General features: G+C 40.1%; 1 protein-coding gene across 1 annotated transcript in view; it reads left to right on the top strand.

Annotated features, from left to right (window-relative positions):
• Window positions 1-10,693, top strand: part of BTC (betacellulin) — a gene marked incomplete at its 3' end in the record, with an annotated part of 40,487 nt that extends 29,794 nt beyond the window's left edge. The window contains exons 3-5 of the mRNA XM_081087051.1: window positions 1,364-1,481; window positions 7,661-7,807; window positions 10,600-10,693. Coding sequence (XP_080943177.1) covers window positions 1,364-1,481; window positions 7,661-7,807; window positions 10,600-10,693 — 359 coding nt within the window. The remainder of the gene's footprint in view (window positions 1-1,363; window positions 1,482-7,660; window positions 7,808-10,599) is intronic.
• Window positions 10,694-15,645: the final 4,952 nt, after the last annotated feature.

The raw sequence follows: 15,645 nt of genomic DNA, 5'->3' as shown, positions 1-15,645 counted from the left end.
CTGGTAATTAAGCCACCAACTAAACCAGGTCAGCCAGTTCCTCAGCAGCATTCTGCCACCCACTAAAACTGTGACCTGGCATCGCAGGCATTTTCTGTCTGTAGATCATCAGAGCTCTTTGCGACTCCTCTCTCTGGTGGCCCTGAGCAATTATATGTGCTCATTACATAACATGAAGGAAGAAGTTTAGCAGTCTTTGCTAATAATAAAAGGATTGTTTGATGTCATAGGGGTGGCAGGTGCCACACCAAACCTAGTGTGAAAGGCCCTCCAGAAGCAAACACTGTGGTCTTTCTGGCTCCACAGGTGTCTGACTCCTGCAAGCTGCTGGTCATGACATGAATATGGAAAGTCCGGCCATGGGCTGGGCCTGGCTAGTTAGCTGCTCTCGCTGGTTGTGAGCACATGTCTGCTGTGAATCCACACAGCCAGTTAGTATTTCTGTACTGTTCCTCTTGACAATGCTTATTTATAAAACTTTCTATGATGAGAAAATGGTTACATGTTACTGTCCCAGGTGAATAAATAGGCCATCACTACCCTAAAGGTGAGACAAGAAGGTCAGGGCAGTGCAGGATTGAAATCCTGGATGTGAAGCTTTCAGAATCTTCCTCCTTCTTCAGGCCATGAGCATCCTTCCAGGGGTCAAATGAGAGAGAGAATCTCCCATTCAGGAAGCATGACTTCTGGGGGCCGCAGGTGCAGAGCAGATGACAGCCACCTGTGAGCAGCTGGCTCGATGGAGTGCTGAGTGGAGGGGTCAAGAGCATGGACTGTGGAGCAAGATGGCCCACGTTTGCTCCCCAGGCCTGCTTAGTACTAGTTGTGTGACTCTGGAAGGTGCCTTAGCCTCTCATTAATAAATAGGACATTAGGATGCTGTTTACTTCTAAGAATGTTATGAGAATTAAATGCATTCATAAAAACAGAGTATACAGCCAGCATCTGGTTTCAGTAAGTGCTTTGTAAGTGTTTAAATTAAAACAACTTTAAAAAGGAAAAGAAAAGCATACCTCTCTCTTCAATGCCACCAGCCCCTCGGCTCTATAATCTTCATGAAAAGAGTAACCTTTTCTCTCACCGCAACTATGCTCTACCCTTTAAACACCACCAACGTTTCTGAGAGGTAGAATGTTCATAAATCTAATTAAAATATGAAATGTTCCCACCACAGTTCCCAGTATACAATCTCTAGCATTATTTTGGAGCCACAGAAGTACAACTTTTATCCCAGTGTAGAGAGGAGAAAAGAGAAATGGGAGTATATTCTACAGAAAACCTGGCAGTAAAGATAAGAGTATACTGCTACTTAGAAATGTGTTTTTGAGGTGAGTGACTTATTGAAGTTTTTCTTATTTTTTAGCTACCACCACACAATCAAAGTGGAATGACTACTTCTCTCCATGCCCCAAGAAATATGAGCATTACTGCATCAATGGGAAATGTCGCTTCGTGGGGGCCCTGCAGACACCCTCCTGCCTGTAAGTGGAGGCCCTGAGCCTGCAAGCAAAGGGGCGCGGGGTGGTGCTGGCCGGGGGCTCCGCAGCTCTGGCAAGTCTGAGCTAATCAAGCCACCTGCCAGCACAGAGACCCCTGGTCCTACCCCAGCCACTTTTCAGGGGCTCCTTCCACAGGTGCTTATGGAGAAACTGGTGCACATCAGAGGGTCCTGATTTGCTTGCAGGCAGGGCCCCATCCTCTGCTGACTTAGGCAAGCAAGACTGTTTCTGTCCAGTGTTGAGAATGTTTTTTTCTCTTTCACTATAGTTTTATTATTATTATTTTTCAATTTAGTTTATATTCAGTTTATTATGTGTTAGTTTGAGGTATACAGCATAGTGGTTATGTAATCATATACTTTACAAAGTGTTCCCCTATATCAAGTACCCACCTGGCACCTTACATACTCTGACAATATTGTTGACTATATTTTCTATGCTAAGATTTACATCCTTCTGGCTACTTTGTAACCACCAATCTGTACTTCTGAATGTCTTCATCTTCCCCCTCCAACCCCCCAACCTTTCCCTCTGGCAACCATCAGTCTATTCTCTGTATCTATGACTCTGTTTCTGTTTTGTTTGCTCATTTGTATTGTTCTTTAGGTTCCACAAACAAGTGAAATAATATGGTATTTGTCTTCCTCTGACTGACTTATTTCACTTAACATAATGGCCTCTAGGTCCATACATGCTATTGCAAATGGTAAGATTCCATTCTTTTTAGTAGTATTCCATTCTATGTATGTATCACAGCGTTTTTACTCACTCATCTACTGATGAGCACCTGGGTTGCTTCTATGGCCCCATGGTGTAATGGTTAGCACTATTGACTTTGAATCCAGGGATCTCCATGGGATTTGCTTCTGTTTTGGTGACATCCTCTTGTGTACTTCTTATAATTCCTTACCCTTAACCCATCTTGTGTCTGTGGTGTAGTGGTTATCACATGAGCCTCACACGAGGGCAGGAAGAGATTAACCAAAGAACTTATATGGATATATGCATAACCCATGGTTAGACAATAGTGCAGTAAAGGCCTGGAGAGGGGCCGGAAGTGGGGTGGAGGCAGTCAACGGGGGGGGGGGGGGGAGATATCTGTAATACTTTCAACAATAAAGATAATTTTTAAAGGGTGCTTTTAAAAGCTCAATTTATCTCCCATGTGTTTTGAATGGAAACAACATTTTCTGGCATTAGTTATGTGGTTTGTAATTCATTTAAATATGAAAGAGCTTCTGCCAAATTAAAAGTTACTTTTGCAGGTGTCAATTAAGTGCAAAGAAACCCATCTTATCCATAAATATAGATTTCCAAAGGTTGTTTAATAGGGCAGGGAATTGGGAGAAAAATCTTCACCTGTTAGTACATTAAGAGTCCAAATTTTAATTTACTCAGGCACAAGAAACATTTTTGCATAATTTAAATATTCATTTTCTTCTAAAGAGATGTCCCTCTAAAATGCTCTTAGAGCTTACCTCATAGGGTAGCAATGTGATTTCTTAAGTATAATTTTGACCTAAAATTCATAGAATATTTATATTCTGTGCATTTCCCCCAGCACAGTTTTTGTGTTTGTTTGTTTTTTAATCATTATCTCAGGACAGTAATTCTAATCCCTAATTTAGTGAAATGTTTGAGTGATGGACTTCTTCAAAATTTAATTATATTTAAATTTAATTTAAAAATAAATATATAAGGATAATAATTATAGGGGGAAAAGGGAATAAGAAAGGGGTGTGTGTGTGTGTGTGTGTGTGTGTGTGTGTGTGTGTGTGTTGGGAAAGAGCTGATTTTTTTTTCAATTCCATTTAATTGCACATTGGTTTGGGAGAATATATGGAGTCTTTTAAATATTAATGCTCATTAATGCACTACATTTTTCTAACTGATCTCTATGTCTGTACATTTATTGCTCTTTAGTTTTGCTGCCTTCTAAAATGAAAACCACAGTGTGTAATCTACTCCTTGAGATCAATCAACACACAGCATGCTCCCTTCTGCCCACTCATTTCCTCAGCCTCCAAAGCTCCTCTGATCCCGCTTTAGCTTCCTAACTACATCTCCATGATAGAGTCAAATGTTCCTCTACAATCCTGCATTCCTCTGCATGTATATCACACAAGCTCTTCTCAGAATCTGCAAAGCTCATTCTCACTGGTGTTTTACATGCAACTCAAACATCAGCTCTTCCTGGACCCCTGCATTATCTCCCTCTTCTCAGACACGTTCAGGTGTTGGCTAGATGCCCTTTCTCTGGGATCTAGTCCCACTCCTATAAAAACTCTTTTCCCCTGGAGCATAAATGGTTTCTGTAAATGTCACTTCTGTGACTGTGAACACCTAGAAGGCAGGGCTCATGGCTTATTCCTTTTTGTGTTCCAGTGCCAAGCATCACACCTAGATTTTACTAGGTGCTGAAGACATGACTGATGAATTAGTGACTGAGTCCTCCTATCATAATCCATCTAATGCTATGCTAAGTGTCAAAACCAAGGCCTTGCCCGGGTGATGTGGCTCAGTCGTTGAGCATTGACCCACAACCAGGAGGTCACCTACTCAATTACTGGTCAGAGTACATGCCCTTATTGTGGCTTCAATGCCCAGTAGGGGCATGCAGGAAGTAGCTGATTCATCTTACTCTATATATATCCTTCGTCCTTCCTCTCTCTCTAAAAAAAATCAATTTAAAAAACATATAAAAAAACACAAACCAAGGCCTTAATCTGAACCAGGAACACCTTCTTAGTGGTAGAATGATACTGAATCAATAGGAGGTGGGAAAGCAGATGGGGCAGGACACAGATTTTGGAATCAAATACACCTAAGTTAAAATTTTGCTCCCATCAATAATAAGCAAGTTTAACAATGGATCAGTTATCTTTCCCAATTCTCAGTTTTATCATCTGTAAGATGGAATAATAATATCTCCCTCTGAAGTACTGAGAACTAAGCAAAATAAACATTAATAAAAATATGTATTATGGTACCTAGCACAGAGTAAATGTTTCATAAATTGTGCCATGAGATGAGTGAGAAATATTGAACCTAGGCCTGACCTTTTGGGTAACTTACATGGATTCAAGTGAAACTGTCCTGCCCATGGTGCCTATGCTATTCTGGGAACCAGAGATATCTCCTTCTGCTTGAGCTCACAGGAGTTTGTGGATTCCTGTTTTTACATAAATACCACAGTGCTTCAAAGAACTTCAAAGAACTTCAATCCTATATTAGTCTCTTCTGGAGATTCTTGGAATGGAGATAATTTGTTTCCAGATACATAATTTTTATTTATTTATGCAGCACATTTCATTTAAGCAGAATTACATGGGATTGGGCATTAACTTGGTAGGCAACTTACTGCATTTGAGCCCCAGCCCCACTCCCTCAATTTCTCTATAGCTGAGTTACTCCATCTGTAAAATGGGTTAATAATAACAACTACTGCAAAGGTTGTTTTAAGAATCAATTGAGCCCGGCCAGCGAGGCTCAGTGGTTGAGCATTGACTTATGAACTAGGAGACTGAGGTTCAATTCCCAGTCAGGGCACATGCCAGAGGCAGCCAATCCAGGATTCTCTCATCATTGATGTTTCTGTCTCTCTCCCTCCCTCTCTCTTCCTTGTGAAATCAATAAAAAATGTATTAAAAAAAAGAATCAATAGAGCTAATACTTCTAAATCTCTTAGATTTGTGTCTGGTGATTATTCCAGAAAAGTGATTCCCAATTTGATTTTGCAGAGTCCTCAAGGGTCATGGGAATCTTTAAAAATTATTTAAAATTTTATTTCATGGTTATTAAATCTCATTTGTTTAGTTATTCAGCATTTAATAAACATCTACTGGAATCTTGTACCTTTGCCTCGTTTTCACCTTTTAAAATGAACACCGGCATGTAGGTTATTATTGGTTTGATGAGAAGTGAAATAACATGAGAGCCACTATCACTGGTGAAGGTTTCACCTTCTAGCATGGTTCACTGGGTTATAACTTTTAGGGAGGGTTACTGCTCACTGAGAAATTCAACCGAAGTGTGATTACACCACAGGATCTGAAGTTTATAATTAGAAAAGCATTCTAAAGAGCATTAAGTAATTGCTGTGTATTTTACAGGCAAAGTTTTTGTTTAAATATGCCACCTTTAGTGAATTTGTTAGAGAAACATTTAAGCTAATTAGGAGAGACTATATTTGTAAGATTTTAATTATGACCTTTGAAAAAAGACTCTTAAAAACCTTCACCCCACATATGAAATTAAAAGTTATTTCCCCCCCACCTCAGTTCCAGGCCCATGTACCAGAGATTTTTTTGATGTTTCGAGATATTTCTAAGCTTTTTTTCCATGATTTTAACCTTGCAACAAAGATACCCAATTCTCTTGAAGGAAGCAGTTTTCTCACATAGGTCCTGGGGTCCTTGTGCAGTAGATGGCATTAAGTGTCTTTCTCCTGTGCCTGCAGCCTGCACTGAGCCTCACCTTTCAACTCAGGGTTGAGATTGAGCTTGTTTTTGTGTTGTTGTTGTTTTCAATCCTCACCTGAGGACATGCTTACAGAGAGGAAGGGGGGAGGGGAGGAAAGGGAGAGAGAGAGAGAGAGAGAGAGAGAGAGAGAGAGAGAGAGAGAGAGACACTAACCCATTGGTTGATTTCTATGATCATCCCAAATGAGGATGGAACCTGCAACCCAGGTGTGTACCTTGACCAAGAATGGAACCAGCAACCTTTCAGTGCACAGGATGATGCTCAACCAACTGAGCCACTCCAGCCAAGCTTGTTTTTTTGTTTTGTTTTGTTTAATTTTTGTAGCATTGTATCAGCTGCAATCTTGGCATTTAGGGAATCTCCTTATTTGTGAAATATAGGCTTTGTGGGAATTAACTGCCTTGACTTTTTGGTCAAACATAAACCATAGAACAGCCTGGCAATTCATCTCTTTTTACAAAATTAAAACTAAATCAAGCAAAGCAAAACAAAACAAAAAGAGGTTGTACAGAAGTCTTTTCAAGAAGCATAATTTCCCCCTTTTCAGATGCATATAATTATGACCAACATCTCTGCATTTTGAATGAGTCTAAGGAGAAAGGGAAAAGTAATTGATGTTACAACATATAATTTCAGTTTCAAATGTCCTCAAACTTCTTAAATACCTTTGAATCACAGGCACTCTTTAGAGAATACCAGGAATAGTCTCCAAATCACTGAGCCTGGAGCTTCTTGAGTGTTGCTCAGACAAGCCTTGGCGTGGTCAAATACACCCCTAACTGTAACTCAGACTTGGGGCATCCACTGAGTTCAGGTGAATTTTAGGACTGTATTGATAGAGAGTTGAGAGAATGAGGGGAGTGATAACTTGTTGATTTCTGGTCACTGCACTTTATTAGGCCATGGAGAAAGGGAGGCCATTTGGAAGAGAGGAGAGGGAATTATGACCAGATCTGAGAATGTGGCTTTAGAAGATCAGATAAAGGAACCAGAAACCAGGAACCAGAGAGGATAAGACCTACTGTGTTTGGGAGTGTAGTTGGGGAGGCGGTGACTAGAAGAGCAATAGAAGAGCAGTACCTAATCTGTGACGCATGCAAGCAGTAGAACTAGAACTGATGGGTGGAAGTCACAGAGAGAGAGCAATTCTGTTGAATAATATTTAGGGAACTTCTATATGTAGGTAGATGTCTATGAACGTTCATGCACGTTATCATTTTTGATGATATGAAACAGTATAATTTTTAAATAAATTATATTAAGAGAATCTGGGCACACTGAAATTGTTCGTATTACCCTGTGATGAAATGGGAAACCCTTGTCATGTAGGTATTTAAGAGCTTGGGAATGTTGTGGAGGGAATTTTATCATTTTCTTTATTCAAATGCAAAATCTAAAATTCCAAACTAAAGTTTAGTAAATTGTCAACATCCCTATTTATTTATGTTATACATTGTGTTAATATTGTTAAACTGATGACAGATTTTCAGCAACACAAAGAAAGAGAAATTGCTCATGAACATAGTGGTGTACAGCTATTTAACATTTTAAAGGAATTGTGTCCCATATTAATTCCAAAGAATGAAAACAGTGTTAGTTTCTTCATAAAATAGTAGAAATAGTAGAGATTCAGAAAACTCTTATTTTCACCTTGTTTTGTTCTTGTTTTATTTTTACAGCTGTGATGATGGCTATGCTGGGGCGAGATGTGAGAGAGTTGACTTTTTTTACCTGAGAGGAGACACAGGACAGATTCTGGTGATTTGTTTGACAGCAGTTATGGTGACATTGATCATTTTGGTGATTGGTGTCTGCACATGCTGTCAGTAAGTATTTTTAATTTAATTTTAAGTAAATCTGAGGAACTGTATCTTCTTCCTCATTCTTTCCTTCCTTCCCTCCTTCCTAACTTTTTTTGTTTTTCCTTTGATTTAAATAAATCACTTTCCAGGTTTGCCATAATTTATTTAAACTGTTTATAACAAAACACATGATATTTGTCATTTTACCGAGCACAATTATTATAGTTTAAAATCAAATTTGTATAAATTTCCTAATTTAAAGAAAACTGTTATTTAGTCCTAAAGTTCATCATATTTTATGTGAGTTTGTTGGGCTAAATTAGACTCCTTTTCTCAAGCTGCACCATGACAAATTAACTTTGAAAGATTGAAATACACTGAGTGGCCAGGTTATTATGACCGGCCAGATTATTATAATCACCCCATCAGTACAATGAAGTGAATTAGTTATCCTATCTAATTATAGAGAAACATGATAATTAACCATAACTTCGCTACCCTTCCCATTGGCTAATCAGCGAGATATGCAAATTAACTGCCAGCCAAGATGGCGGCCGGCAGCCAGGCAGCTGAAGTGATCATGAACATGAGGCTTGCTTACTCCAGTGATGGAGGAAGTCAATGTTCCCCGCCTGCCGCAGCCCAGGTCCGTATGAAACAATGTTGCAATTATAGAACCTAAACAAACCCCAGAAACCTGCTTTCAGCCAGCACGGCCTCAGAGCTTAGAGCGGCCAGTGATGGCAACAGAGTTTCAATTATAGAATCTAAATAAACCCAGGTACCTGCTTTCAGCCAGCAACGGCCTCAGAGCTGGAGCCTGCTCTCAGCTCCAGTGACAGCTATAGAAGGTAAATTAATCCCAGAATAAAAAAAAGAAAAAAGGAGAGGCTGGGAGCTTCAGTCACCCACCAGCCTGAAAACAGCCCTCAGCCCCTCACCCAGACTGGCCAGGCACCCAAGCGGGACCCCCACCCTGAAGGGAGTGTGACCAGCTGCAAGCAGCCATCATCCCATCATCCAGGCTGGCCAGGCACCCAGGCAGGACCCCCACCCTGATCCGGATCACCCTTCAGGGCAAACCAGCTGGCCCCCACCCATGCACCAGGCCTCTATCCTATATAGTAAACGGGTAATATGGAAACTGACCCTAATAGCAGAAGGACTGGGAATGACTGGTCACTATGACACACACTGACCACCAGGGGGCAGACGCTCAATGCAGAAGCTGCCCTCTGGTGGTCAGGGCGCTCTCACATGGGAGGAGCTCTGCTCAGCCACAAGCCAGGCTGATGGCTGCTAGTACAGCGGTGGTGGTGGGAGCCTCTCCTGCCTCCTCAGTGCTAAGGATGTCCGACTGCAGCTTAGGTCTGCTCCCCACTGGCAAGTGGATATCCCCCTAGGGCTGCCGGGCTGCCAGAGGGATGTCTGATTGCCATCTTAGGCCAAATCCCCTGGGGAGCAGACCTAAGTCAGCAGGTGGTCATCCCCTGAGGGGCCCCAGACTGCGAAAGGGCACAGGCCGGGCTGAGGGATCTCCCATCTCCCACGAGTGCACAAATTTTTGTGCACCGGGCCTCTAGTGCAAATAATAATAATAATAAAACCTTGAGAGTATTTGCTTAGGAAGTTTTCAATATTCAGTTTTTTGGAAGTGTCAATGAAGTACTGATGGGGTGGTCATAATAATCTGGCCACTCAGTGTAAATGAACAAAACATTTTTTCCCCACATCAAAATAATGAATTTAATTTGTGAAAGATAATTACACTCTTGTTCTTCTCTTTTACTTTTCATTATATGCCACAACTTCGGCACTCAAGAAACACCTTGCTTTTGTCTGAGAGAGTGTAGCTTGGTATATTACTTAAGATAGTTACTTTTGGAAACCCATCAAATGGTTTGTTAGACTAGAACTCCCAGGTGGTATGCTAAAAAGTCTTCCCTTCCAGTGCTATCTTTCTGTATTGAGAAACTAGTGCAGCCTCTAAACTTCTGCAATTACTTCTGGTCTGCAGTCTAGACCAGAAGAGGGCTTCTCATGATCCCTTTCTTCACAGCCATCAGGGCTGAGAAACACAAGCAGAGCTCCAGGGTGACTTTTATTTTTGTTCCAGCTCTGCCATTGAGTATCTTTGAAACTTTGAAGAACTTTCTTATAACATTTGAAGCCTTTAATTGTATTTTCTGTAAAATTAGAGTATTAAACCAGATAATCTGTAGGATTCCTTCTAGCTATAAAATTGAAAACTATTTTTTTTATTTTACCTACTTTATAGCAAAAGGAGCTTTTATAATGCGCCCAAAGGACAGAGTATTTGTTGGACAGAACTCAGAAGTGGCCTATTTTATCACATTAATTTTGAGTTATACTTTTAAAAAAATGGGATTACAGTCCAGATTTCTAATGTATCTGGCAACTTAGTTAACATTCCAAAAGTGCTCTTGGTTTTCTTACATTTGTTTCCAATGTGTATTATATCTTATATACACACTAAATAATACTGTATCCATCTATTTTGTAAAATGACTTGTTTTAGAAAATGTTCTTGTGCTAACCAAACTGCATCAACACTCAGGTGCCATATTCTTTCTACCTATAGCCATACTCTATCCCACTGTTGCTTATTGTAGCGATCAATGGAGCCTAGGGAGAGAGGTGATTTCAGAGAAAACCTCAAATATTTAAGGAAAATAAAGGAACCTATGCACTCTTAACAAGTGTAGAAATAAAATCATAGGCAGCTTTCTTGATGATTAATTTTGTCTTCGCATGAACTAACAGGCCTATGCTAATTTCTAACACCATTTTCCAAGTCCCCTTCGAAGGAAAAAGAAAGAAGATATGCCAAATCTTGGTAAAGATATAACTCCTGTAAATGAAGATATTCAAGAGACTAGTATTGCTTAATGGTGAGTGTGATAAATTTGGTAGATGGGAAACTATTCAGGTGGCATTTATCTGGGAAAATGGGGCTTTAATTGCATCTAATAAATCATTGATTGGAGTTTGATTATGTTTAAAAACATCTAAAAATAAATCGAATTTTTCATAGACTCTGAAGTCAAATAAAATGTTCTCATATCTTTCTCTCACATGTTATCAGAGAGATACATGCATATGGGGAGAGGACTTTCATATACTTTTTCTAAGGTACCCAGATCAATTGGTTTTTTAATTTTTAAAAATAGATTTTTATTGATTGCAGAGAGAAAGGGAAAGGGAGAGAGATAGAAACATCAATGATTGGAGAGAATAATTGATCAGCTGCCTCCTGCATGTCCCCTACTAGAGATCAAGTTCACAACCCAAGCATGTGCCCTGACCGGAACTCAGCCATGGTCTCCAGGTTCAAAGGTGGATGCTCAACCACTGAGCCATGCCGGCTGGGCGGTTTTCTAATTTTACATAGTTGTGTAGTTATTTTATATTTTTTTCTTCCTCATTTTTGGACACAAAGAATAGGTGGAGAGACATCTCACATTGAGAGGAAATAACAATAGTAATGTTCTATTAATAGCTTCATTTATTGAGCATTTACCACATGCCAAACACTGTCCTGTGCTCTTTAAATGTTGTATCAATTAGTTTCCCAGTAGGAATCACAAATCCTCTGGGATGATCCAATAAAGAGATTTATAAAAACATATTTTCAGTGATTTCAGAGAGGAAGGGAGAGGGAGAGAGAAATAGAGACATCAATAATGAGAGAGAATCATTGATTAGCTGCCTCCTACTGGGGATCAAGCCCACAACCCAGGCATGTGCCCTTGACCGGAATCAAACTAGGGACCCTTCAGTCCACAGGCCGATGCTCTATCCACTGAGCCAAACCAGCTAGAGCCAATAAAAAGATTTTGATGAAGGGACTTGGGTAGGGGTGGGGGGTGGGGGTAGGGTTGAGGAAACTCACAGGAACATGGAGGCTCCAGAGTCTCACTATGGCAGGAGGCTGTACCCCTCCCATGCTCACGAGGGCTGGAGTTGTGTTCTCTTGGCCCTGAGAGGTGGGCTGGTGGAGGGCCCACCAGGCAGGAGCTGTTGCTGTGGAAGGAAATAGCCACTGCTGTAACCTAAACAAGGTGGGAGGCAGGAAATGGAGAAAAACACCCCAAACTTTCTCTTCTTCTGCCTTCAGATCTTCAGCAGTAGCCTTCCACTAGCTAAACCCAAGAAGAAGCAGAAAGGCAAGAGAGACCTTGTGATGCAATCGCTAGAGTCAGCCCCCTGGAGGGCACAGCAGGCAGAGAAGGGCTCTGAGCGGGCAAACAACAGTCACCAGGTCGGTTTGGCTGTGATAGTGCCAAACACAACCAAGCTGGTTTAAAACGAAGAAGTGTTTGGCACACATGAACTGGCAATCCAGAGACTCCCACGCAGGGAAACATGATTTCTCTCTTTTTGTTCACTGTCTAAAGAGGTGGCTTTGCCCTAACTGGTTTGGCTCAGTGGATAGAGCATCAGCCTGTGGACTCAAGGGTCCCAGGTTTGATTCTGGTCAAGGGCATGTACCTCGGTTGCGGGCGCGTCCCCAGTAGGGAGTGTGCAGGAGGCAGCTGATCGATGTTTCTCTCTCATCGATGTTTCTAACTCTCTATCCCTCTCCCTTCCTCTCTGTAAAAAAATCAATAAAATACATTTAAAAAAAAAACAAAATAAAATAAAATAAAGAGGTGGCTTCATCCTTGATTACTTCCTCCAAGGCCAGTAGCAATCTGGGCCACGTGCTTCCTTGTTAACTTTCAGCAAGAGAGAGACAGTGACTTTCCATAGATCTCCCAGCATCACAAAGAATTTCCTTTCCCAGAAACTTCCAGATTAATGGGGTACAGTAAACACTTCTCTAGAAATTACAATGTTCTCTGAACGTGTTACCAGGATAACACTAATGGATTGAAAACAAAAATTATGGTTCTAGATATATATGTATGAGGTGGTATTCATAGTACATCTTTCTTTTAAATGCTTGCTCTTTTTTGTTTCCTACAGTCAATGAAGGTACCTCCAGGCTGGTCGCAAGCTACAAAATGCCATGCTCAACTGAAAATGGACAGAATGTGTCTCAGGAAAACAGCTAACAGAATGAATTTTAAATAATGTTATTTACTTTTGTTTGTAACAGTTTGTGTTGCTTACTATTGTTTTTATTATAATAATAAATTTTGTTATTTAATAATTGGGAAAAAGTACCCACTTAAGAAGGGAATATTATTAAACTTCCACTTAATCCAGGATTTGTCACCAGGATTACCAGTTAAATAAGAAAAAGAAGTAGGAAGGACTCTAGATCCTAGATGTTGCTTTAATAATACATCTGCCACTTATCCAACACTTACCATGTGCTGGGAGTTTGAAATATGTTATTTCCTTGAATACTTGCAAGAATCTCTGAGATATCTATTACAATCCTTATTTCCCATATATGGAAACAGACCCAAAGAAGTTAAATAATCTAACCCAGATTTTCAGAGTTAGGAATTGGTGGAGCTGATACTGGAACCAAGATTTACCCCATTCAACGTCTGTGCTCTGAACCATCATTTTTGCTCCTCACAGTTGGTACAACCTAACTCACTAGATAACCCAACACTTTCTACTGAACTGTGCTTTGTCATGACTCTGAGATACTGGGGCTATTTTTCTGCAGAAACTTTCTGCAGCATTGACTTTTATTATGTTCCTTTGCTCCTTTATAAATGCTTAGAGACATGAATAAACTTTAGGTTAGTAAAGCAAGCAGATTTGCCCCCTAGCTAGTAGAATGCGTAGAGCTATGGACAGGAAGTGCCTGGCAGTCATTAAGCACCAGTTAAGTTCACTGAAGTATCAACAATAGCACTGGAAGATCTAGTTATTCCCCAGGATAATGGTCAGTGGCAGCATAGCAGAGCCCAGGCAGAAGCTGGTTGTGACTGTATGCTTGTTTTTGTCCTTCTAATAAGCAGTACCTGTGATTGCTCTCAGTGGAATGTTGTTGCAATGAAATCCCATGTATACAACTATTACCTGACACCATCTTCCCAAATGCTCCTTTAACTCCCTAGTAAATTTAATAAGGACTCTTTACAACTGAAGAAGCAAAATCTACATGTAACCAACATTCCATAGAATATGGAACTTTCAACACTGACAGGCTAGATCTTTTATAAAAACAGATGTCCCCAAATTGCTGCACTTTGGCTGTAGCACCTGTCATCCCAGCAGCTCCTTTTCCAGAATCTTTGTAAATTTTATTCACAGGGTAGACGCCATGCATAAAGTGAAGTGGAGAATTGGGAGAAAAGGGGAAGCTGTATATCACTTTCTATTACACATTGTGTTTGGGGAGAGACTGAGGCTGTGCTTCTGTGTAATACAGACTTAGCTCAAATATCAATGAGAGCTAAGTCAACAACTGATGTTTCTAATTCTATTTTTTTCTCCTGACTTAGACATTCTTACAACAGGATTATATACAGCTGATTTATGTTGTATATGTTTTCTTTTCAAGTCTTCTGGACTCAGTTCATGCCCTTTCTCTTTCTCAGTCTTCTCTGATACTGAGAACACTTGAAACAATGCTTATTTGAGCATTTAAAACAAAAAAGAAGGCGTAAATGTTTCTTCTTTCCTGAACTGATGTTGGTTGACCAAAGGAATCTCTCAAGACAATTCAGACTGGGGGATTTTGTTTTGACCCTAAGATGTTCATCGTGTCTTTTGAAAATTAGTAGGTCTGATGTCAAGAAAGAACTGAGGATTTTCGTATCTTTTCAAAATGTATTTATAATTGTTTTGCATATATTAAATGAACTTGGATATAAATTGTCAATATTATCAAATAATAAAATTAATTTATTTTTAAAACAAAGAAAACACATATATACTCAGGAATTTTCTATTGGTACCATGTATTATTAAGAGAAATACATTTGAATATTATGCTTTGAAAAACTTTATATTTTATAAGGACTACCATTATTAAATTTGAGATAGTCCATTCTGACCAGATGTTTTCCTTAGAAACTAAGAACTTGGAAGTGTGGTGGACATACCTATGGGATTTTCTGCCCAACAACCTGCCCATATTTTTGACCCCACTTCCAGCATTTGGCTGGTCAAAGGGGAATACTTAATGAAGTTGGGCCAGTTGGAGTCATTCCCATTTTGAAGCTATGGGCAGTCCTGTTTTTCCTCATGTGGATCAGAAAAGCAAAGGAAGCTGATTAGAGAGACCAGAGATATAAGATTCAACTTTCCTGAGAGTCTGAGTCCCTAGGACATGTATTCCCAAAGTTTAGCCTCATTCTGTTCCTGTCTGTGGCCTCTATGAGACATGTTATCTTTATAATAAATTCCTCATTTGACTTGCTATTTGGGTTTCTGTAACCTGGAACAGAGATCCTAATTTTAGTGCATCATGGGGCTGTGGACAATAGTTTCTTAAAGCAGAAATAACATCCTCTATCAAACAGAATATCAAATTATGGTTTTCACATAGTGCTTTCAATTGTATTAGAGGAACATTTCTAGCAACAATATTCTACTTTCACACACAGCATTCAAGATGATAATTGCAGAACATAGAGAGGGAGCAGGGAGCTCAGCAAACATTGACTGGGCACCTACTATATCCTAGGCACTGTGCTCCCCACGATGACAAATGCTAAGGAGAAATGACATGACCCCTTAGGAAGCTTACAGTTTAGTGGGAGGAACAGCTACTCACTGATCATCTCCATTCAACTTGGTTCTCTTAAAGGGGCTGAAGCCCTGGGGAGGGGGCAGGAGCAGGTGGAGGGGGTCAGTGAGGGGGGAAAGGAGGGACCTCTATAATACTTTCAGCAATAAAGATAAAAGCATAGAAAAAAAAGAGGTGGAAG

Source organism: Myotis nattereri (genome assembly GCF_964212035.1).
Source record: "Myotis nattereri genome assembly, chromosome: 1".
NCBI lineage: Eukaryota > Metazoa > Chordata > Mammalia > Chiroptera > Vespertilionidae > Myotis > Myotis nattereri.
This window is presented reverse-complemented; position numbering and strand designations above follow the sequence as displayed.